At 37.4% G+C, this 24,317-nt stretch overlaps 1 protein-coding gene across 1 annotated transcript in view; it reads right to left on the reverse strand.

Annotated features, from left to right (window-relative positions):
- The window catches only part of NPSR1 (neuropeptide S receptor 1), a 249,539-nt gene that overhangs the window by 62,880 nt on the left and 162,342 nt on the right, over positions 1 to 24,317 (reverse strand). Inside the window, 2 exon segments of the mRNA XM_049781739.1 lie at positions 5,181 to 5,304; positions 5,307 to 5,376. Coding sequence (XP_049637696.1) covers positions 5,181 to 5,304; positions 5,307 to 5,376 — 194 coding nt within the window.

Raw genomic sequence — 24,317 nt, forward strand, 5'->3', positions numbered from 1 at the left:
TACCTCTGCACCACTGCTCTGGTCCCTTGGAACACGAAAATTTGTTAAAGATAGGAAAGTTTTTTAAAAATTAGAGAAGATTGAATTACACACATATCCCACAGCTACCACCATATAAACTCATCAGCCCCGCTCCATAGATTCACAACTAATTTCAAAGATTAAGCCTTTAAAATTGACAGGTGCGCTTGTCTTCTGGCTGAAAACTCTGGACTCCCTGAAGGGGACCAGGTTAAATCCAAGCCATGCTAAACTCCTGGCAGCTGCAACCACACTCCACATTCATAGCCATTCCAACATCCAAACTTCACTGCTTCATGACTAATTTTAGAAGAGATGCTGACAAAAATTTCCAGGTTCACCTGTTTTGAGGCTGAAAACATGGGTCTTGAAATGGCAGTGGGAAAAGGCTGTCCAGAAAACCCAATTAGTCACATCTCCATTCTGTAGAAACTGCCAAATAAAATTGACACCCCAGTTCCATAGAATTTGGCCCTACCACACCTCCAAATTTCTCAATATTGACTACCTACTAGGAACATAAGAAATTATATGGAAACATTTCATAGAAGACAACTAAGCACAATATAAACACAATACCACAGAAGACTCAACTAGCAACAAATAGCTGAGTAAAACCCTAGGCAACTATTTAAACAACCACATAGTGAAATGGGACAACTTTCATAAAGTTTCTTTTACTATAGTATTTATGGCAGTTCCATTAGCACTTTCTTATAATAAGCAATATAAAATAAATTATTTTGTTCCTGCTAAGAGGGCACGCTTGAGGGATGGGTGGACAACTAGGGACAATGGTGGAAAGAAGTTTACACTCGTGATAGATTGACATTAGAAAATTTAATGCCACCTGCCCTACTAAAGCCATGCCTGCTACCTCCATAACCCCAAATCACTGTTTTTCCAATGGCCCCACCTCATCACCCCTTTAGGATTCTCTTAGGGAACACCAACCTTACCAAACTTCAAGTAAGCTGGTACTTGGGTTGATATCACCAGGGCTTTTTGGAGTGAGTATATGCATACTCCCCACTATCTTCCTTCTTTCAGGAATCTTGGCAGCTGCAATCATACTCACAAACACAGTCGTCACCTCCAAAGAATTACTCTTCTTGTTTTTTTATTTTTAACATAATTTTTATTTTAATTGTAGTGGCTTACATATCGTTCACAGTAATATTCCGGGCACATATTTACATTGAATCAGGGGAATTCCCACCACCAAATTGTCCTCCCACAACCGCTCCCATCCTGCCTCCCATATCCTCCACTCTTTCCCCAGGGGCTTCTAGAATGCGTGGTCTCCTCTGTGTCTAGTTAATTACTTAGTGGGCTTATAACTGTTTGGTCTTGGTGCCTCCATTATTGCCCCCCTCTAGTTGGGAGGCGGGACTAGAAAGATCAAGTTATGTGGATTTGTTTGAGGAAGAGAAAGGTAATATAATGGGGTAAAAATCGACTACGCTGACTATGAGCAGAGTCATTGTAGAGGCTCTCATCCTTGGTTTGAGAGACGATGGGGAAAAGAAAAAGGTGAAACACCACAGCAGTTCAAAAAGAGGAATCAAATAAGATATTCAGTGAGCACTGCAGCCATAAAAAATATGCACCACATAGTTGCCATGGTCTTGAGATAGGAAATATGACAAGACACAAGGAGGAAGAAGAGAAGAGAAGAGAAGAAAGAAAAAGTAAATATATAATTAAAAATGGACAACTACTTCAATATTTACCCCAAAACAAAGAATTTGATCAAAACTAGATAAAAAATAAAAAATTAAAACATTAAAAAAAAGGACTATCTAGTGTTTTTTGTCTCCCCCCCCCGCCCCCGCATAGGCACAGTAAATGTTGGGGTCATCCGAAATGGGAATCCCCTTAGCCTAAGAGATACAGGGTTTCCCTACCCTTGGAATATATTGTCATGGGATTATCTATAGACTCCTTTCACGTTCATTTACTCTCCCCTTGGTGTTTTTGTGCCGTATGGAAGACTTCTGCTCCGATCTGGATGATAAAGACAGACCTCTAAATCTAGGGGTCTCAGTCTGTGCACAGGTGGAATTTATGGTGATGACTTTCTTTGTGATTTTAGAAGTTCTGTTTCCTCGATGTCATTTTAATCTGTCTTCTGTAGTTAGTGGTCTTGGCCCTTGCGCTGAAGCTCGGGATGGAGTCTGGGATATCGTCTTTCATTATGATTCTGGGAGACCCATTTAGTTGCAATTGCCTCAGTCAGGACTCTGGCGTTGTAGGTCATGTTTGTTATGTAGGACGTAGACCAGACCCTAGACTAGGGCTTCCTTGTTGGTCCCAGAATACATACTGTCCAGTCATGGTTCTATCAGCCAGTCATCTGGAGATCATGTTCTTGGCTTTTGCACAGCCCGTAGTGTAGTAAGTTTTCCAATTTGGTTTATCATTAGTTGGTAAGGTAGGATAACCTGTTCTTATGTCCATTTGTTCCTAAGCTCCTCGTTGTCAGGATCTCATTCTTAAAGGAGATATAAACTGAGCTGCGAAAAGTCATGGGTACACAAACCCACTCAGCAGAAAGCTGGCCATTTCAGGAAGAAAGGGAAGGCCAAGACCCCAACATGCTAAAGCCATGCCTGCTGTCTCTATCACTAAGAATCATCATTCTCCTGATGGCAGCACCCCATCACTCCTCTACAATTTCCTTAAGGGACACCAATCTGACCTAACTTTGGGTATGCCAGTTTTAGGGCTGATATCATCAGGATTATTGGAGCTAGTGCAGACACCCCCCTCCCCATATCTTCTTTCTTCCAGGAGGCTTGGCAGCTTAGTACACACCTCTAAAATTTGAATTAGTAATAGTACTTTGAATTTCTGGACTTCATTGGTTTGATGCTGTCATCTCTATAGGAATGCACTAATTTAACAGAATGACTGGCTAACAACAAGATCTAACTAAACATTCTGCCAGTGTATTAATGACTTCATTGTAGATACAATAATTTTGAAAATATGCTTGCTACTATGCTTTTTTCTTTTTTCTTTTAAACATCCCTCTTCCTTTATATATATATATATATATATTTTATATATATATATATTTTATATATATATATTTTGGTTTTTGGGCCACACCCGGTAACGCTCAGGGGTTACTCCTGGCTATGTGCTCAGAAGTTGCTCCTGGCTTGGGGGACCATATGGGACACCGGGGGATTGAACCGTGGTCCGTCCAAGGTTAGCGCAGGCAAGGCAGGCACCTTACCTTTAGCGCCACCGCCCGGCCCCCCTTTATATTTTTTATCTTTTAACATAACTTTTCTTTCACTTACTTGGAAACAAATATATTATGACAAACTATATGATGCATTCTCTTTAAGTAAAGTTAAAAATATAATATATGGAGACTCTAAAGTCTGAGTCTCAGCTGGAAAGAATTTTGTTAATGAACTAATTGAACAAAATATTGGGTCTTTAAGTTGAAAATCTGTCATAAGTAATGTTGGTTTTTTAATTAAATTTATTTATTATTTTAATAATTTTTTTGTTTTTGGTTTTTGGGCCACACCCGGTGGTGCTCAGGGGTTACTCCTGGCTGTCTGCTCAGAAATAGCTCCTTGCAGGCACAAGGGACCATACGGGACACCGGGATTTGAACCAACCACCTTAGGTTCTGGATCGGCTGCTTGCAAGGCAAACACTGCTGTGCTATCTCTCTGGGCCCTATTATTTTAATAATTTTTATTTAAACACTGTGATTACAAACATAATTGTAGTTGGGTTTCAATCATAACAAGAACACCCCCCTTCACTGTGCAACCTTCCGATCACCAATGCCGCCATCTCTTCCCTCACTACCCCTTGCCTGTATTCAAAACAGGCTTTTTACATCCCTCACTTACTGACATTGTTATGATAATTAGAGAAATAACTACGCTGAGAACTATCATAAATTTCTTTATTTTTGAAACAAAAAAGATATAAAATGAAAGAAACAACTGTATTATGAACAACTTTGTAAACTATGATGTTTAAATAAAATATAAAAAAGTAAGAGATATTAATACCAGTGGTATATGGCTCAGTGGTAGATCACTTGCCTTGAGTGTGCGAGGCCCTGGGTTCATTCTCAGCATTGCTTAGAGAGATCCCTGAGCACCAAGTTAAAATACCCCCAGCACCACTAGGTGTAACCCCAGAAAACAAAAATCAATACAATTATGAATATTAAAAAGAAGATAAAACTGAAAAGATATGGAAACACCCCAGTCAGAGAGGAACTCAGTATAAATTTGAAACACTGATATTTTTCATCTCTCTAGTTGGTAAAGCTTTAAGCAAGAAAATACACTATTTTCTACTGAGTAAAGGAAAAGAAAATTCAAAGTTCTTTTTTGGTTGTTATTGTCTTTAGATCACACTCAGTGGCACCTAATCTCTGCTAGAGATAACTCCTGGCAGGGCTCAGGGGACCATATGGAGATCTGTTTTGGATTGGCCATGTACTACATTCTGTACTACCATCTTCAGAACTAAGATAACGAAGTTATTTTCTGAAGTATAACTTTTCTAGAGTGTTATTTATTACTATGTAAAAGTTTTAAAATATTCATGCCTGTTCTATCAATTCTACTAAAATGAGTTCTGAGAAAATAATATGAACAATATTAGGTACAATATATTTTATTACAGAATTATTTATACTATTAAAAAGATATTCTTTACTTAGGACACATTAAGTGATTCATAGTATGTGGCAGGTCACTCCTTCAGACTCCTTCAGTGTCATTTTGCCACATAACCAAATAAAGTGCTTCCTTGAACAGGTGATTGTGGTTTCTATATGCTGCAAGGCCCTCTTGCACTATCATTGATGATAGGACAAAGAGAACTTTGTCTTGATTGCCAAAGTGGTTCACCAAGCGGTACTGTTTGCCTGTCAATTTACTGCTCTCACATTGCTGTCCTAACATACACATTCAGTAAATATCATTGTTCCTTTCTTACTACACTGTAGGGGTGTTGATGATAGCACATAATGGTTTCAAATACAATCTTGTGGCCTAATTAGCAGCTCCAAGGATACAAGGACCAACGAGATATCTGTAGAGAAGGAGAAAGTTGGAAAACAAAACAAAACAAAAAAACTCTTCTGATGGTATGAATTGTTGATCTATTACCTGATGTTTCCTAGGGGTATGAAGTACATGAGGAAGGCAATGATGGTCATATATAGGATCCAGTAGGAGTCATCAGGCCACAGGACTCAGCACTGCACTTTATTATTGGCAAGTTTTCTTTTCTAAATATGATCAAAATGGGAATAGATTAAATGAAAGAAGGGCTCCAGGTAATCAGGAAAAGAGCCCTGATTTGCTTTTATGCTTAAAAGAAGGAAGAATAGGGGGCCCGGAGAGATAGCACAGCGGCGTTTGCCTTGCAAGCAGCCGATCCAGGACCAAAGGTGGTTGGTTCGAATCCTGGTGTCCCATATGGTCCTCCGTGCCTGCCAGGAGCTATTTCTGAGCAGACAGCCAGGAATAACCCCTGAGCACCACTGGGTGTGACCCCCTCCCAAAACAAAGTGATCTAAAAAAAAATGAATTCACTTTCTGAATGGTTGTATCATTCAGAAAATTACATATGGGCCCGGAGAGTTAGCTCAGCAGCGTTTGCCTTGCAAGCAGCTGATCCAGGACCAAAGGTGGTTGGTTCGAATCCCGGTGTTCCATATGGTCCCCTGTGCCTGCCAGGAGCTATTTCTGAGCAAACAGTCAGGAGTAACACCTGAGCACCGCCGGGTGTGGCCCAAAAACCAAAAAAAAAAAAAACAAAAACAAAAAACAAAAAAACAAAAAACAAAAAAAAAAAGAAAGAATAATTGGGAATTTGTAAATATCCTTGGAGCACACTTGGAGTTCAGTTTAAGAAAGGATTCCAGTGTGAAGCAAACTGTACCTGTAAGAATCTTCTCCATTTCTATATGTGTCATAATACTAATGCAGGGGTTAAAAACAGAGGCTAGCACCTCTGGAAAGGTTTGTGCCCCCTTTCCTACTTCTTTTGTCATTCTGTGATTTACCCACTTAGCTTGAAAAATTAATGAGTCTATTGTAGTATTATGAACCTCAGTTTGATATACTTATGTGATAATGCTCCCAGTTGAAAACTCAGGATAATACCTCAATGTCTAAAAATCCTGCTGGCAGAGCCAAAGAGATAGGACAGAAGTTAAGGCATATCCTTTGACAAATTCATATTTGGTGTCTGGCACTATATGTTCTAGACTTCACCAGATGAAATCCTGGAGGCCCTCTCACACCAAGCATGCAAGGATGGCCCAACATTTTGTCCTCATGTCTCCTATTGAAAAGTTGCCTGATTGACAAAGAATCACCATAAAGCCTAAGTCTTATGAGCACTGTTTGGGAGAATCTGCAATTCCAGCCATTAAAAATGGTAATATATATACATATATATATGTATATATATAAATTCATGTTAAAATGCTCATTATGACCTCAGTTAATAAAACTTAAAAATTCCCAATATAATATTAAGTTAAGTATTTCCTGTTAAAGTAAACCTATATTAGGCTAGAATCTGAATCTGGAAAGAGGTATAAGTCATAATTCTCACTATTTTAATAATGTATTTCTATTTTGGGCTTCTCTAATGCAGCATGGAAGGAAGAGGAGGGGAAGAGATATAGAAAAGTTCTTAGTTGGTTTGTAATGTCACTAGATGGCTTGTGGTTTTCATGCCTAGCTGAGCTGAATTTTGGTTCTTTGTCTCCTGAAAAATTTTCCTGGGTTCTTTAGAAATATCTCTGTATATTTTTTTATATATACATATATATATCTCCGTATATTTCACATATATGTATATATCTCCATATATTTCCCTACACATATATATATACCTATATATACATAGGCAGAAGGAAATAACAAAGGTTAGAGCAGAAATCCATGAAGTATAAATAAAAAATATGAAAAATCAACGAAAGCAAAAGTACATTATGTTCTTTGAAAAAATATAACAAAATTGATAAAACACTAGCAAAACTCACAAAGAAACGAAGAGAGAGAAACTTAATAAACTGGATTAGAAATGCAAAGGGGGAGATCACTACAGAAACTGCAGAGATTCAAAGGGTAATCAGAGACTACTTCAAGACACTCTATGCCACAAAACATGAGAACCTGAAAGAAATGGATAAATTTTTGGACACTTATAATATTCCATGGTTAAACCAAGATGATCTAGCATATCTACACAGACCCATCACTACTGAGGAAATTTAAATGGTTATCAAAAGTCTTCACAAAAACAAAATCTCAGGCCCAGATGTATTCACAAATAAATTTTTTCAAGCCTTTCTAGAGGAACTACCACCAATCTGTTTCAGGTTCTTTATTGAAATTAAAGAATCTGGAGCACTCCCAAATAATTTTTCTGAAGCTAAAATCACCCTGATACCTAAACCAGACAGAGATGTTGCAAGAAAGAAAACTACAAACCAGTATCCCTGTAGAACGCAGATGCACAGATCCTCAACAAAATTCTGGCAAAAGGATCCAGCGGCTCATCAAGAAGGTCATACACCATGACCAAGTAAGTTTAATTCAGAAATGCACAGACTGTTTTTTTTTTTTTACCTATTTTTTTAACCATGATTTTTAAAAATCTTTATTTAAGCACCTTAATTAGAAACATGATTCTAAGCATGTTTGTAGTTGGGTTTTAGTTATAAACTGAATATCACCCTTTCACTAGTGCAACCTTCCCTCTACCACTTTCTAATTAAGTTTTTAATTAAGTTGTTTCTAATTAAGTTGTTTTGATTTGCAACTCCCTGATAATTAGTGATGTGGAGCATTTTTTTCATGTGCCTTTTGGCTATTTGTATTTCTTCTTTGAGGAAGGGTCTGTTCATTTCTTCTCCCCAGTTTTTAATGTATTTTTAATTAATGCTTCACCAGTGCAGCATTCCCATCACCAATGTTGCCAATCGCCCTCTTCCCCCACCACCTGTATTTGAGACAGACATTCTAATTCACCCACTGACATTGTCACCATATTGTCAGTGTAGTTATTTATCTAACTGCACTCACCATTCTTTGTGGTGATCTTCATATGAGCCAGTCCTTCCGGCCTCATCTCTATTGTCTCTGTGTATTATTATAATACTATCTTTTTAAATATAAATATTTATTTAAGCACCATGATTATAAGCATGTTCGTAGTTGGGTTTTAGTTATAAACAGAATATCCCCCTTTCACTAGTGCAACCTTCCCACCACCAATGTTCCCCTCCTTCCCCGCCCTGCCTATATCATGACAGGTATTCTACCTTTCTCATTCTTTAACATTGTCATATTAGTTGTTAGTGTAGTTATTTCCCTAACAGTGTTCGCCACTCTTTGTGGTGAGCTTCAAATTGTGAGCTGATCCTTCTGGCCCTCCCAGCCCTTAACTCTTTTATCTGGGCCTTAATACAGTAATGTCTTTTATTTTTCTTAAAACACATAGATACTATTCTTTGTCTATCTCTCTCCCTCTGACTTATTTCACTCAGCATAATAGATTCCATGTACATCATTGTATAGGAAAATTTCATGACTTCATCTTTCCTGATGACTACATAATATTTCATTGTATATATGTACCACAGTTTCTTTAGCCATTCATCTGTTGAAGGGCATCTTGGTTGTTTCCAGAGTCTGGCTATTGTAAATAGCTCAGCAATGAATATAGGTGTGAGGAGGGGATTTTTGTATTGTATTTGTGTTCCTAAGATATATCCCTAGGAGTAAAATAGCTGGTTCAAATGGGAGCTCTTTTGTTTTTCTTAAAACGCTAGATAAGTGAGACTATCCTGTTTCTATCTCTCTCCCTCTGACTTATTTCACTCAGCATAATAGATTCCATTTACAACCATGTATAGGAAAATATCATGACTTCATCTCTCCTGATGGCTGCATAATATATCATTGTGTATAAGTACCACAGTTTCTTTAGCCATTCATCTGTTGAAGGGCATCTTGGTTGTTTTCAGAGTTTAGCTATTGTAAATAGTGCTGCAATGAACATAAATGTGAGGAAGGGATTTTTGAATTGTATTTTTGTATTCCTAGGGTATATCCTTAGGAGAGGTATAGCTGCATCATAGGGGAGCTCAGTTTCCAGTGTTTTGAGGAATCTCCATATTGTTTTCCATAAAGGCTGGTCTAGACAGTATTCCCACCAACAGTGAATGAGAGTTCCTTTCTTTCCACATCCCCCCCAGCACCGATTGTTCTTATTCTTTCTGTTGTGTGCCAGTCTTTGTGGTGTGAGATGGTACTTCATAGTTGTTTTGATTTGCAACCCCCTGATGATTAGTGATGTGGATATTTTTTTCATGTGCCTTTTGGCCATTTGTATTTCTTCTTTGAGGAAGTGTCTGTTCATTTCTTCTCCCCAGTTTTTGATGGGGTTATATGTTTTATTCTTTGTAAGTTATGTATAAGTATGTATCATGTTATGTAAGTTATGTAAGTATGTATTAAGTACCATGTATACTTTTGATATTAGCCCCTTATCTGATGGGTACTCCCATTCTGTGAGTGGCTTTTGTATCTTAGGCACTATTTCCTTTGAGGTGCACAAGCTTCTCAGTTTAATGTAGTCTTATCTGTTTATCGCTGCTTCCACTTGTTTGGAGAGTGCTATTTCATCCTTGAATATGCTTTTAGTCTCATTGTCATGGAGTGTTTTACTTATGTGTTGTTATATATATCCTATGGTTTCAGAACTGATATCAAGGTTTTTAATCTATTTGAGTTTGACATTTGTGCCTTTTGATGGGAGAGTTTAATCCATTGACATTTAAGGAGACTATTGATAGAAAGGGCCGTCGTGTCATCATGTTGTGTAGGGTTGTTGCTTTAGCATTTGATATTTGGTTTATATAATTTATTTTTATTAATTTATTTAGAGTCAGTTTATTCAGTGATAATATAGCGACTTCTTTTTTTGTAACTCCCATGTATATGAGAGTTTTCCAGATAGTGGACTCTAGGTTGAATGTTTTATTCAGCAGTTTGAATATGTCTTTCACTCTTTTCTTGCCTAGATTGGTTCAAATGGAAGATCTGGTTTTATTCTTAATATTTTTCTTTATACTTGAGGTTTTTCTTTTCCCTTACTGCTTTAAGGAGTTGATCTCTCTCTTTTTTTGTTTGTTTTTGTTTTTGTTTTGTGCCCTTTGGATTATTAAATGTCTTGGCATTTTTCTGTTAGGGACTATTTTGCGTGGTGCTCTTTTTATTTCTTGGATCTTTCCAGAGAGTGGGATATTTCTCTGCTATTATTTCCCTCACTACTTGTTCATCCCCTTTCTTTTTTTCCTTCCCTTCTAGTATTCCTTTAATTTGGATATTATTTCTCTTACCTTTGTTAATTAAGTAACTTATATTTTCTTTCATTGTTTAGTCTCTCCTTTCTTTTTTGACTTCTTTATCACTCATGTCTTGTAATTTGTTTCAAGTTCGTCTATGCGATTCTCCACCTGTGTAGTTCTACTACTATGGCATGCTAACATGTTTTTAAGTTCTTTCAGTTCCATTTGTATGTATTCCCTCATCTTCTGAAAGAGTTCTTTGAGTTTCTTGTATTCTGTAAATTGCTTACTTTCTCAGGCTAGCAACTCCTTGATGTCTGTTGCTAAAACATTAAGTACTGATTTTAGGTCCTCATCTATAAGGCTCAGGTCTTTTGGTGGACTTGAAAATTTTTTATATTTTATATTTTATATTTTATATTTTTATATTCCCAAATGTAGGTGTCTTCCTTAATTTCCCCATTATTCTTTGTACTGGGTGGGTTGGAATGCTGAAGTTTTGGGTGTTTAAGAAAATGAACTATTAATTGATTGTATAAAAGGTGGCTAGAGCATCTGTGTTAGAGGTTATTTTCCTAAACAAATGATGTTATCTAAGTTCATAAAAATATTACAAACTGATTCATTGATTTGTTCAACTGAGTTTTGGGCTGTATATTTTCTAAGAGAAAGAAGCGCTAGGTCCAATTTGCCTGGAAATATTTGGTACACATTGAAATGTGTTCATGTGGACAGTCTGTGCTGTTTGGGAAGAGGAGGGTTGATGACAGGGACCAGAGGGTCCCTCTCTCTGCACACACACAATCTAAGATGCAACGAATGATGTCAGAGGAGTCAAGGCTGGTGGCTGGATGCAGATGAAGGCTGGGGAAGATGGTGCAGGCAGTACAGGTAGGAGGAACGAGAGGCTCTCTCTCTGCACAAACACAAACCTGACATCTATATATTCAATTCTAACTGGTTGTGTGGTGGCATTTTTTGTTGTTTTGATTTACATATTCCTAATAATAAGTGATGATAAATACCTTTTTGTATGCTGATTGGCCATTTGTAACTTTTCTTTTGTCCACACCGTGCAGCGCTCAGGGCTTACTTTTGACTCTGTGCTCAGAAAATGGTAGGCTTGGAGAACCAAATGGGATATCGGGATAAAATCCAGGTCTGTCTTAGGTCAGCCCAGTGCAAGGCAAATGCCCGTCTTCTGTGATATAGCTCTGCCCACATTTGTAACTATTTTTTAAAGGAAGTCTCTTCATCTCCTTTTTTCATTGTCTGATGGTTTGTTTTATTATTATTGCTGTTAAGCTTTCTGGTTGCTTTGTGCATCTTGAGTACTAGCTTATTTAAACCAAACCTGGTGAATCTTGAAAACTACTCCCAGATCAGTGCTCAGGGTAGCTCCGAAAATATTCAAGGGTCCAAGAGGTTCAGATGATGAAATCATAGCCTTCTCTCCTACTTTCAAGTACCAGAGTCAATGAAACTCTCTACTGCCCAGCTCATGGTTTTCAAATGTTTTCTACAATGTTCCAATTGGGCTGCATTCTAATTTTATCCCATTTTTTTGGGGGGGAAGGGGGCACACATGGCTGTGCTCAAGGGTTACTTCTGGCTTTGGGCTTATGAATCATACCTGACAGGCTTGGGTGATCATAAAGGATGCTAGGGATCTAACCTTGGTTCTTTCTGGGTCTGCCAACGGTAAGGCAAACAACTTACAGCTGAATTATTGTTCCAGCTCTCTCTAATATATATATATATATATATATATATATATATATATATATATATATATTGCTATTTCAGTTTTATATAGACCCACTTGTTTATCTTTTTCCATGAAATTGACTCATTGAAGTTATCTATGAGGTTACTGTCTTGAACAGTTTTGTCTATGTTTTCCTCAATACATTCTAAGTTTTTGGTCTAATGTAAAGATCTTTAATTTTAAATTAAAATTTATGTATGATGTTTACATAAGGGTCCAACCAAAAATTTTTGCTAGTGGGCATCCTGTTTTTGTAGTATTGTTTTATGTAGTATTGTAGTAGTATTTTATTGTAGTATTATGTAGTATTATTTTTGTAGTATTGTTTATGAAAAAAGTTTTTCCCTCTCCATGTAATGCTTATAGATTCTTTGCTGTTTTTCCATAAATCTAAATGTGTCTTCCAGGCTCTCATTTCATTATTCTGAACGTCTGTTTTTATTCTAGTGCCATACTCTGTAGATCATTATAGCTGTATACTATAAGTTTAAAGGAATAGAATGCAATGCCTCCAATAGTTTCATTATTTCAAACTTGAATTGGCTATTTGAATATCATATGATCCATGCAATTTTAGCAGTATATTTTTTATTCTTACTATTTCTATTTCTATACTATTTCTATTTCTATTCTATTATAACATTGTTATTTACCAAGGCAGTAGATCTTCAAACATCAATTCAACCACCAGTGTGATATGCCCTTAACTAGTGTCCCCAATTTTTCATCCTCCACCGTAGCCTGCCTCCTTGCAGGCACAAATAAATTTGCTTCATATTGTTTGTTACAACACAAAAGAGAATAGAATTAACAAAACAGATCAACAAGGGTCCATTTGAAATAATTTTTATATCTCTCCCTGGTGTTACTAAAGTCAGTGTATAAGGATTTATTGGGCTGTAGTTAGTGCTAACTGAGCCTTTGGTGTTACTGTTTCTGCACACTGAGCTTGGTAGATTGCTATGTAACTCCCTTCAGATTTCCTGTGATTACTACTGGGTTGAAACTACTGTACAATTTTGAGGCTCAGGTAGATCTAGAAGAAAACTTGGTGGCTTGGCTACTTGATATGGTTAAGCTATGGAGCTGGGATATCTATGTTGAGAGCATAGGTGGTGGTGTTGGGCTGCTGCAGTTTGGGGAGCAAGGACATCTTTGGCAAGTATGCCCTTCCATCAATTCTGAGAATGCTACAGAGGTATCGGCCTGGCAATTATCAGTGGCCATCAGTTACTTCTGGAGTTTGGTAGAGCAGCCAGAATGTTTTTCTGCCTGGAAGATGGCACGTATGAAAGGAGGCTTATAGATTTTACATTGGGTGGTGTGTGTAGGTGTGTGTGTGTATGTGTGTGTGTGTGTGTGTGTGTGTGTGCTTAGCCCAATTCCACTCCAAGAATAGTCTCAGAGTTTTTATCCCTTTAGTCCAGTCTCCTTTGCTCATCTGCTCATCTTATTGGAGTTTTGTCATTAACCTGAGCCTTTTCTGTCAAATGGTATAGCCAGGGTCCTCAAAAATTTTAAACAGAGTGCATCAGATCATTAGGCCATTCAGACCATTAGAGGGATGAACTATATTTTTTAACATAATTTTTATTTTGATCATAGTGGCTTACATATTGTTGACAATAATATTTTAGGTACATATTTACATAAAATCAGGGGAGATTCCCATCACCGGTTTGTCTTCCCTACTCCTCCGTTTTTGTCCTACCTCCCATATCCTCTTCCCTCACCCCCAGGGCTGCTAGAATATGTGAACTATATATTTTTTTAAAAAAGAACTGAACAAATTCCTATACATACTTCACATATCTTATTTTGATATTTATGTAAGGACAAAGGGAACAAGTACAATATTTAAAATAAAGAACAAGTAAAGATAGACCAATAAATTTACCAGTATTTCAATGGAAACTATGGGCCTGCTTCTGGCTAATAAAATGATCAATGTTTGGTTCCATATTTGTCACTGCTAGTCATCACAAGTGATGCAAGTGTGCATCAGTTAGGATAGATCTGATCGGATGCTTCAGATGTTCCATTCTGGAAAGAGTCTATTTATAGACATAAGTGCTGCAAAAAAAAAAAAAATAGTTGCCATTTTGAGTGTATGGTTCCTGAGATTAGGATAAGTCTTAGAAGAGATGAATAGAAATTAGGAAGACTTCTTGACTTGAATGCATTTTTTAGAGAGTCACAATTTTGCAGTTCAACCAGTTCCATTTGGTATATTGTATTCACATTTTCAATGTCAATAAAAAATGGGTTACAAAAAATTTTATGTACTTTTCATGGAGATAAAGCTCTTAAAATCTAAATTGGAACTCCTTTACAACTTTTTCAGCGAATCTACACATTTGGAAATGCAACCAATGGGCTTTCCACTGAAGAATTTGAGTTGTGGGGAGATGGCAGAAAATTTCCTCCTTCACTTGTTTGATGAGGAGGATTAATTTTACTTCAAATGATTTCACACATGATTGCATATCACAGATGAGTTTTCCCTTTCCTTGAAGTTGCCCATTGAAACTGTTAAGTAGCTTTGTTACATCTGTCAGAAGGGAGAGGTGCCATTTCCATTCTGCATCATTGAACTCCAGTACTTCTTTGTTTTTTGAAAGCAGAAAAGCTGTTATCTGTGGAAGTAAATTATACAAATGTTTCAAAACTCTCCCTGGACTCAGCGAATGAACTTCTGTGTGCTATAGAACATTTAGCTTAGGCAGAAATTCCTGAAATGGTTGTGGTTTAGTGCATTAGCTTTAATGAAGTTAACACAAGATACCACAAATTTCATAACAGAGTCCCACTTCAGTGAATTACTACACAGCACTTGTTAGTGGATGAGGCTGGTGTGCTGGTGTCTTCAGAGGTGTGGGCCATAATTGGAGGGCCTCTGGTGTAGGTTATGGCACTAAGTTTCTGTAGTTCTTGCAGAAAGGGGAATCTACTCTCTTCCCTCTATTTTGAGAATGCCACAGAGGTATCAGCCCAAATTGGACTACTTGTAAATATGGTGGTCATCATGTGGTTTTTTTTTTTGTCTGTTTTCTATTTTCTTAAATCTCAATGGAAATTTTTTATAAAGTTTGATTGAATCTGCATTATTCTTGGTCACTTTGTTGATGGTGATTCATCTAATCCATGATTATGCAGGTTTATTCCATTTTTCTTGTCTTTTCTTCTATTTCCTTTAATAGTTACTTAGATTTTTCCAAGGTATGAGTCTTTTAAAACCTTTGTTGATTTCTAGGTACTTGATGATTTTGGATAGCGTTTTAACTGGGGTCCTTAGTTCATTGTTTACAAAAAGAAATGAAAGTGATTTTTATAGCTATTTCTTTATTGGATCATTATGTCTTTCTTTGCAGACTGAAGAAGTTCTAGGTCAGGGGTCTCAAACTCAATTTAGCTGGGGGCCACAGGAGGCAAAGTCAAGGTGAGGCAGGGCTGCATAAGGGATTTCACACAAAAAAAGTCCTCAAACATCATTATTAACAGTTTTAATTATTTCTTCTGAACATGAATAGAACATTGAGTGAAGATCATGAACAGTTCTTCTGAACATGGCATCTTTTGCCTATTCCTTGCTGCCAGAGACTTGACAGCGCTTCTTCTCACAAATCTGAACCACATTTGGCTTTACAGAGGAAGCAGTTAAGACTCTCAGTATGGCTTGAAGATGATCGTCATTAAGTCTAGACCTGTACTTTGACTTATTGAAGTTCAATGTGGAGAATAACTTTTCACACAAATATGTGCTCCCAAAAAGGCAAATGGTGCGCTTGAACATTTGGGAAAGCTCAGGGAAGCTGGGGGGGGGGGGGCAATTCTCTCAAAATTGCCCATGCTTGTCTGCTTTTCCACTAATCTCTCTGAACTTGGCTTTGAGATCAGAGTTTGCATTGCAGGTCAATGAGCTCCATTTGAAGCACAGGAGGGGCATCTTGCACATCAAAGGTAAAGGGATCCACAAAAATTTGGAAGGTGGCTCTGTGCTTTTTTTTTTTTTTTTTTTTTTTTTTTTTTTTTTTTGGTTTTTGGCCACACCCGGTAACGCGCAGGGGTTACTCCTGGCTATGCACTCAGAAGTCGCTCCTGGCTTGGGGGACCATATGGGACGCCGGGGGATCGAACCGCGGTCCGTCTCCTAGGCTAGCGCAGGTAAGGCAGGCACCTTACCTCCAGCGCCACCGCCCGGCCCCGGCTCTGTGCTTTTTGAAGTCTGCAAATCTGTGATCAAATTCCTTCTCTAGCTTAAAAATAGCATCAACATATTTCTCACCACTGAATGGTATGCCTGCATCCACAAGTTTCTTGCATGCTGGGAAATGGCAAAGGTTTATCTGAGAGAACTGGGATTTCCATAACACAAGTTTTGTGGAGAATGCTCTCACGTTGTCATAGGCAGCACTGATAAACTGCCCCAGGCCTTGTAACATCTTGTTTAGTACATTCAGCTTATGTGTGATGTCAACAAGAAAATCTAAGTCCATGAGCCATTTGTGATCACTCAACTCAGAAACAGCATTCCCATCCTTCTCCATGAAGGCTTTCACTTCTTCTCTCAACTCAAAAAATCTTTTCAGGACATTTCCCCTGCTGAGCCAACATACCTCGGTGAAATAGAGCACATCTCCATTTTCTGACTCCATTTCCTCTAAAAAAGCATGGAACCTTCTGTGCTTTAAGCCCCTGAATCTGATTTGGTTGATGCATTGCACAACAACAGACATCACATTGTCACACGGCAGGCATTTACTGCAACGGGCCTGCTGACAAATAATGCAGTGAAGAACAATGGCCTTCTCTACACCCACCTCTTCAAGTTTTTTTGAACAAGTGCCACCAGTCCATTTTTCCTCCCTGTCATCAATGGCACTCCATCGGTTATTATTCCAACAAACCTCTAACATGGCAAACCTGCATTCTCAATGGCATCACACAGATGTCAAAATACCTCATTAGCGGTGGTCTGGCCATGCATTGGAATTATTGTGAGCAGCTCCTCTGTCAATTCAACATTGCAATCAATACCACAGACATAAATTGTGAACTGAACAGTGTCTGTTATATCTGTGCCCTCATCAAGAGCAACTGAGTATGCATCAAAACATTTGGCTTTCTCATACAGTTGATGATAAATGTGACTTGACATGTCAGTGTTGGCAGAAAAGCTGATTTTGCTTTCTAGGTACTTGATGATTTTGGATAGCGTTTTAACTGGGGTCCTTAGTTCATTGTTTACAAAAAGAAATGAAACTGACCTTTCTTTTCCAGACAGATAATACTTGCAGCCTGTAACATGCATTTTTTAACAAACTCTCCTTCTGTGAATAGTTTCCCTGCCTTAGCAATCATCTCACTAACCATGTAACTAGCTTCGACTGATGCAACATTCTCTTTGGTTGCTTTCTTGAAGAAATCTTGTTGCCTCATTAGACATGCTTTAAGACTGACAACTCGCTTGGCTCTCTCATTTCCTTGATATTTTGCACATTCCTCAGCATGTTTAGTTGAATAATGGCGTTTCAAGTTGTATTCCTTGTACACTGCAACTTTCTCTGACTAAATAAGACATGTGGGGATGCTCCTGTGCTCAATAAAGAAATACTGCATCTCCCACTTTTCCTGAAATTGTCAGTGCTCGTCATCAATCTTTCTCTTCACTTTGATGAAGTCATGATGAAGGCATGACAAAATCTAACTCTGTAATAAACTTCTCTCCCTTCTCTCCCTTAGGCCTTCGATAACGGAAGGGACAACGGGCAGGAGCAGTGGAAATGACGTCTGCGCTAGGTGCAAAGTATTCGTGATTATTCGCTTACCGAATATTCACAATAAAAATTGCATTAGTAAGAAAAAAAATCACATTAAACATTTGCATACCCCAAATGAAACTGCTCGGGGTATGCGAATGTTTAATGTGAGTTTTTTCTTAATAATGTGATTTTTATTGCGATTATTTGGTAAGCGAATAATTGTGAATACTGCGATATTTGAAGGCCAGCCGTGGGCCACAAAATGTTGTATGGAGAGCTGCAAACGGCCCACGGGCCACGAGTTTGAGACCCCTGTTCTAGGTTATTTATTCACTAGTATTTTCCCCCTTCTCTCTTTTCTCCTTTTAAATTTATATAAAAAAGAAATTGTTCATTTTAATGCATTGCACAAAAGCCTTGCAGGCTTTTTAAAAATTTAAAATAAATTTACTTTTCTTTTCATTAATGATACCATGTGCTCCCTTCTTTTTGTCACTGACTTGATTTTTTTTCTGTCTTGTTTTTCAGTTTTGTTATTGTATTATTTTTCTAAGCTACTGTCTTCTTTAGTTTCTTCAACTCTGGATATTTTCTCTGCTGATATTTTCATATCCACAACAGCCATTTTTTTCAAATTACTTGTGATTGTGCGTCTTTACATCTTCCTGGGGCTATTTTAAATGTTCTGATGTAGATGGAGTCTCCATTCATATATGTTATTGAATTTTCTTCATTTTTATATTATCCCTGCTGTCAAGTAGCATCACTTTAAATAAAGGTGGTTTGAGCAGCAATTGCGGGTTCCCACTCACTGGATCCCTTAATGCTAATGTAATTCTGGTTTGGAGGGAGTAGATGGTGGATGGTTACTTATTTGCAGTCATTACAACCCCATGGCTATTGTACTTCTGAGGTCTAACCAGTCAAGTTTATAAACAAAGAATCACTGTTTATGGGACCTGCATTTGGATTTTATGACACCGTCCAACCAACCTGGAAACAATTGGTATTTTAATCACATGTATAAATTAGGCCATTTAGCAATAGCTACAATCCACTTCCAACTTGGTGCCACAGGTGAGTCCAGATGGTAAGTGTTACCAGAAAAGCTAAGCTTTGTTTCTTCTATTGCATCCCAGAATTTTACACAAAATCAGGAACCAGACTCCATAACAGTGACTCCATAGGCCATTTAAACAAGTTTGAACAATGACCAGGTTGCACCATTCCTATTCTAGGAAATGTTTGATTGGATTTGAAATGATCTATTGAACTTCCTTCTCTATATAGTTTTATAAAGGCCACTGAATGTCCTTTTTTAGTATCAGTTTTGAAGGATCTGGTGCAGAAGGGAAGTAGCTTCTAAAGAATTAAATAAGGCTCATGTGTGTCTACAAATTACTCTGAGTCAAAATTCCTTATATTTGGGTGACTAAAATTATGATTGGAAAATCCTTTAGGTGTGACAGCTTTTATTTTAGATAGATTTGTGACAGATTGTTGCTCTTTATCATTGGGTTGGCTAGATTGAATTTTCTTTCTGTGTTCCCTGGATCAAGCTTTACCTATATTTTTCTGGGGTTATTTTGGGGGGTTCCGCTGTGTTACCTTATGGACTGGCTGATGGTCTTGGTTTGTATCTTGTAGACCCTGTATTTGGGCCATGCTTACAGATAGCAGACTATTAGGTTGGCTTTGAACCTGTAAAATTAGTGAGATACTAGGTCAAGTTGTGCTTTGGTAGATCCAATGAACTGATATAGATGAGACAAGTGTTTGAGATACTTGGTTTCTCTCTCCTTTGACTTTTGTTTCAAGGCTACATCCATTGTTTCTCATAGCTCACTTTTGGCTAAATTCTAACTCTATGCTCAGAGATCACTCCTGATAACATGGTGGATCACATGCATTTCTTGGGTTCAAACTAGAGTTTGATCTCATTTGTGCAATGCTTTAATCCCTGTATTATCTCTCTTTCCTGTGACAGCATTTTTGACTAAGTAAAAATATGTATGCATTAAATTTCTAAGCTCTGGCTTCTTAGCTAATTTTCTAATTGACAGGAGGAACCATTCACTTCCAGAATGGTAGCAACGGTACTCCACTGCACAGTCTTCTTGCCATGCTGTAATCAGATTTGTAATAGTTACCTTTTCAATGTGTCTCTCCTCCACATCTTGTACATCTAGCCACTCTCTGACTTCCCATCACAGTATTTTTATCACTTCATCACTACTTCTTTGCTTGTCCAGTGCCCCATTGCCACTTACTCTCCTCAGCCACTAAGTTCAAACATCTCTTTCTCTGCTTCTCTTGAAGAACCCTACAAGAACCCAAATTAGAGTTGACATTCAACTTCTTTTTCCAATACAACATGTTTTTGTATATTAATTTTGCTGCTCTGTTGTAACACGGGTCATTTTATTTTTTCTATTTGCAAATTATTTTATTTAATTTTCTTGTCTAGCTCTGGCTGTATTTCAAATGCTATATTAATATATGAGATTGGAATTCCTTATCTTGTCCCTGATATATTAAAATTATTCTTTGGTGTGTATGTATGTGAGTCTGCCATATTATGACCCTTTCTTGTTGAGGTATGTTCTTCTATTTCTAATTTTACAACAATAAAATACTTACATATAGCAGATATTATTATTGAAATTAAAAGACATCAGACAGCTCCTTTCCAGTGTTCCCTCAGTCTCCTCTGGGTTCCAGTACCATCACTGTTTATATGCCCTTTGGGACCAGTCAGCTGTGTGTGTGTGTGTGTGTGTGTGTGTGTGCGTGCGTGTAAATAGTGAACCCCATGTCTTAATCCCTTTTACTAAATGTAAACAAAGCTGTCTTTTTGGGTCTTTTCCCTGCCTCCTTCTGGGTCTTTGTCAGGCCTGTGTCTGGTACAAACAGGGAAGCTGTTATCCTAATCCCCTCCACCAAGCTCAAATGGGCCTCCTTTTTAGCCTTTCCTCAGCATCCTTCTGGGTTCCAGTGCCATTACTAACACCCCCTTCCTTCCCATCAGTCTTCCATTTCCCAAACCACCTACATGCTAGTATGTCCATGTGAAGTAATTTCAATTTATATCACAGACTTTATGGTAGATTGGATCTAGCACTTCTTTCTCTTAGAAAATATACAGCTCAAAGGCCAGCTGAATAAATCAATAAACTAGTATGCAATATTTTTATCATACTTAAACAACCTTGCTAGTTTAGAAAAATAACCTCTAGGGAGATATACCTCAAGCATATTTCATACAACCAATTCAATATATAACTTTCTTAAACACCATGATACTCCAGCACTCCAAACCATTAAGTGCAAAGATCAAGGAGGAAACTAAAGAAGACATCTACTGTTGGGGATGTGTAGAGAAATCCTGGCAAATCTCTAAGTTCATCCAAACACTTGAACCTTATAGATGAGGACCTAAACTCAGCACTTAATGGTTTATCAGTGACAATCAAGAAGTCACTACCTGCAAATTAAGAAATCTATAGATTTATGATTCAAATACCTCAAAGAACTCTTTCAGAAGATTAGAGAACCCATACAAATGAAATAGAAGAAACTAAAAAAAACATATTAGCAAGTCATAGTTGTAGAATTACACAGGTGGAGAATTGCATAGACAAACTTGAAGACAAATTACAACAATGATAAAGAAGTCAAAAAAGAAAGGAGAGAGGAAATTCTGCAAGAAAATGTAAGGTACTGAGGCCAAAGCAGTGGCACAAGCTGTGCGGTTCGATCCCCCAACATCCCATATGGTAACCAAAGCCAGGAGCGATTTTTGAGTGCATAGCCAGGAGTAACCCCTGAGCATCAACAGGTGAGCCTCCCCCCAAAGGCAAAAAAAATGAAAAGAAAATGTCAGGTACTTTATGAACAAAGACAAAATAATCTCATAATTATAGAAATTTCAAAAAGGGAAGAAAATGGGAAAGGGGAGAACAAGTAGTGAGGGAGATAATAGCAAGAACTTCCCCACCCTTGGGAAAGAAGTTTCTCTACAAATCCAAGAGGCAAAAAGGGTGCCAAACAAAAGAGATGGCATTGGTAGTGGGAATGATGTACTGGTGAAGGGGGGAGTGTTCTGTTTATGACTGAAAGTGAACTACAATCATGCTTGCTATCATGGTGCTTAAATAAATATTTTTATATATACATATATAATAAACACCATGTATAAAAAAAATAGACCTTAACAGAACAACATCAAGACATTTAGTAATCCAATGGCAAAAAACAGAGATATTCTTTAAAGCAGTAAGAAAGGAAAAAACCCTCAAGTATAAAGGAAGCAACATAATAATCCAAACAGATCTTCCATTTGAAACAATTCAGGCATGAAAAGAGTGGAATGACATATTCAAACTACTGAATAAAAGAAACTTTTAACTTAGGAGTCCACTACTCAGCGAAACTCTCATTTACATGGAGGGAGGGTTAAAAACATTCTCAGACAAAAAAGAAGTTGCAATATTTGTGCTATCCAAACTGACTCTAAATGAGCTACTCAAAGTGCAATTACATAAACCAAATCCCCAATTGTAACAACACCAGTAACCCTTCACAATATAATGTACAATTGCCCTAAAATGTCAATGAAATAAACTCTCCCATCAAGAATGGATATAGCAGTTTATTTGAGCAGATGTTTAATTAACTGTTCTTTATAGAGGTCTATAATAATGTTCTAATGCTTTTATCCACAGAAACGGGCGCAGAATGCATTTGAAATCAATGGACTCCCACTACAGTGCTCTTTATAAGAAGTTTAATGTCTTAATTTTACTATGTCATAATAAGTCCTTGATCTTTTTGTCCACAGTGGTATTTGGAGGGATAGGTTAGTCACCCCAGTTCTACATTGCAATACTATACTATATTAGACTCAGAAGACAATTTTTACCAAATAATGTCCTGACAAAAATTCTAATCTATTCATTTTTCTACTTGATTATGCCTGCTAATATAATCAATGTTTATGTCCGCAGGTAACAATGGAATATGCAACTGCAAGGCAAAAACTCCTGCTGCAGAGCTCATTCATTGAGTACATTTTCATAATTAGTTTTCAATTTCAGTTAATTCATTATTATACCATAATGCTCATGATATTAGATTGCTTTTAGAAAAGGAACCTGGATACTCAAGACCCAGTAGACAATATTTCACAGTGTATATCCTTTTATAGTGCTCATTATCATATCACTTAGTTTTGTATACCTGAAAATTATGACTGTTTTTTAAGAATTCTCTATGAACAGTTTAACCCATAAAGCCTTTCTTCAGTAAAGTTTACCCTCACCAATTGTGATCTGCCTAGAAATTAGAAAGCCTTTCGATCTAACTTGGCAGCTTTCTATTGTTTGTGTTCTGACCCATTCCACCTGGGTCTGTTTCTCAACTGCAACCCATAGATCTATCTTCAGTGTCTGTCTATGTGTGTTTGCAAGTGTATGTGTGGGTCACCTCGATGTCTGTCTAATGTTCATCTGTAATGTCTGTCTATGTTGTATAGTTTCCTTCTCCCTGTTATATATGACCTCTCCTTCCCCCCTTTGCTTGCCACCTTACAAATTCTTTTCTAATCCTTCACTCTCTCACCCCCATCTGTTATTTCCTTCTATTTAGCCCTTTTTACCCTCAGTTCTTAACTCCTGAGGAAGCAGAACATTTCCCCCACCCCAGACATCTGCCATCCAATTCCCAAAGTGAAATATATATTCTCAACTTAGAAGAAGCTGCTACTTCCTTTGCTGCCTATTTGCTCTCAATGGCCCCTTTTCCCCACTTCCCTTAGTTGAGGACTGTTGTTCACTACCAAATTTGTTTTCTGAGAAGCTCCCAGCTCGAAGACATTTCCAGATATGTTATTACTGGGAAGCATTTATTAGACTCCACAAGACCAAATCACAAGCTGAAGCTGTGCTCTGTATTTTATGACCCCCAGGCTATTTTAAAAGACTTAGAGTGGGCATGTATATCTCATTTGAATATTTGTTTAGATGCATTTTCTTAATAGATATAACTCTTACTGCCTATCTTATGTAGTGGCAATTTCCCTCATTTTTGGATATCTGTTTAGTAGGGAATTCTAGTAGATGTTTATCTAGTGTTCTGAGTTCATGTTAGAACCAGGTTATCTGGATTTTTAGCTTTTTATTTTTGCCCCCATATGCACCAATAATGCCATATGATATTGTTCCTTTTTACATAGGCACATTAAAATGGGGAAATCTTACATGTGTAAACAAGTTCTTATAAAATAAAGATAGGAACACGTAAATTTTATATTTCAGTGGTGCCTTACACTCTGAACATTTGTCATAGTGACTTGGCTTAGGATTCAGAAGATTGGACATTGACCATTTATCCCTGAGCCTTG

The sequence above is a fragment of the Suncus etruscus genome, chromosome 10 (assembly GCF_024139225.1).
Source record: "Suncus etruscus isolate mSunEtr1 chromosome 10, mSunEtr1.pri.cur, whole genome shotgun sequence".
In the NCBI taxonomy this organism is placed as follows: domain Eukaryota; kingdom Metazoa; phylum Chordata; class Mammalia; order Eulipotyphla; family Soricidae; genus Suncus; species Suncus etruscus.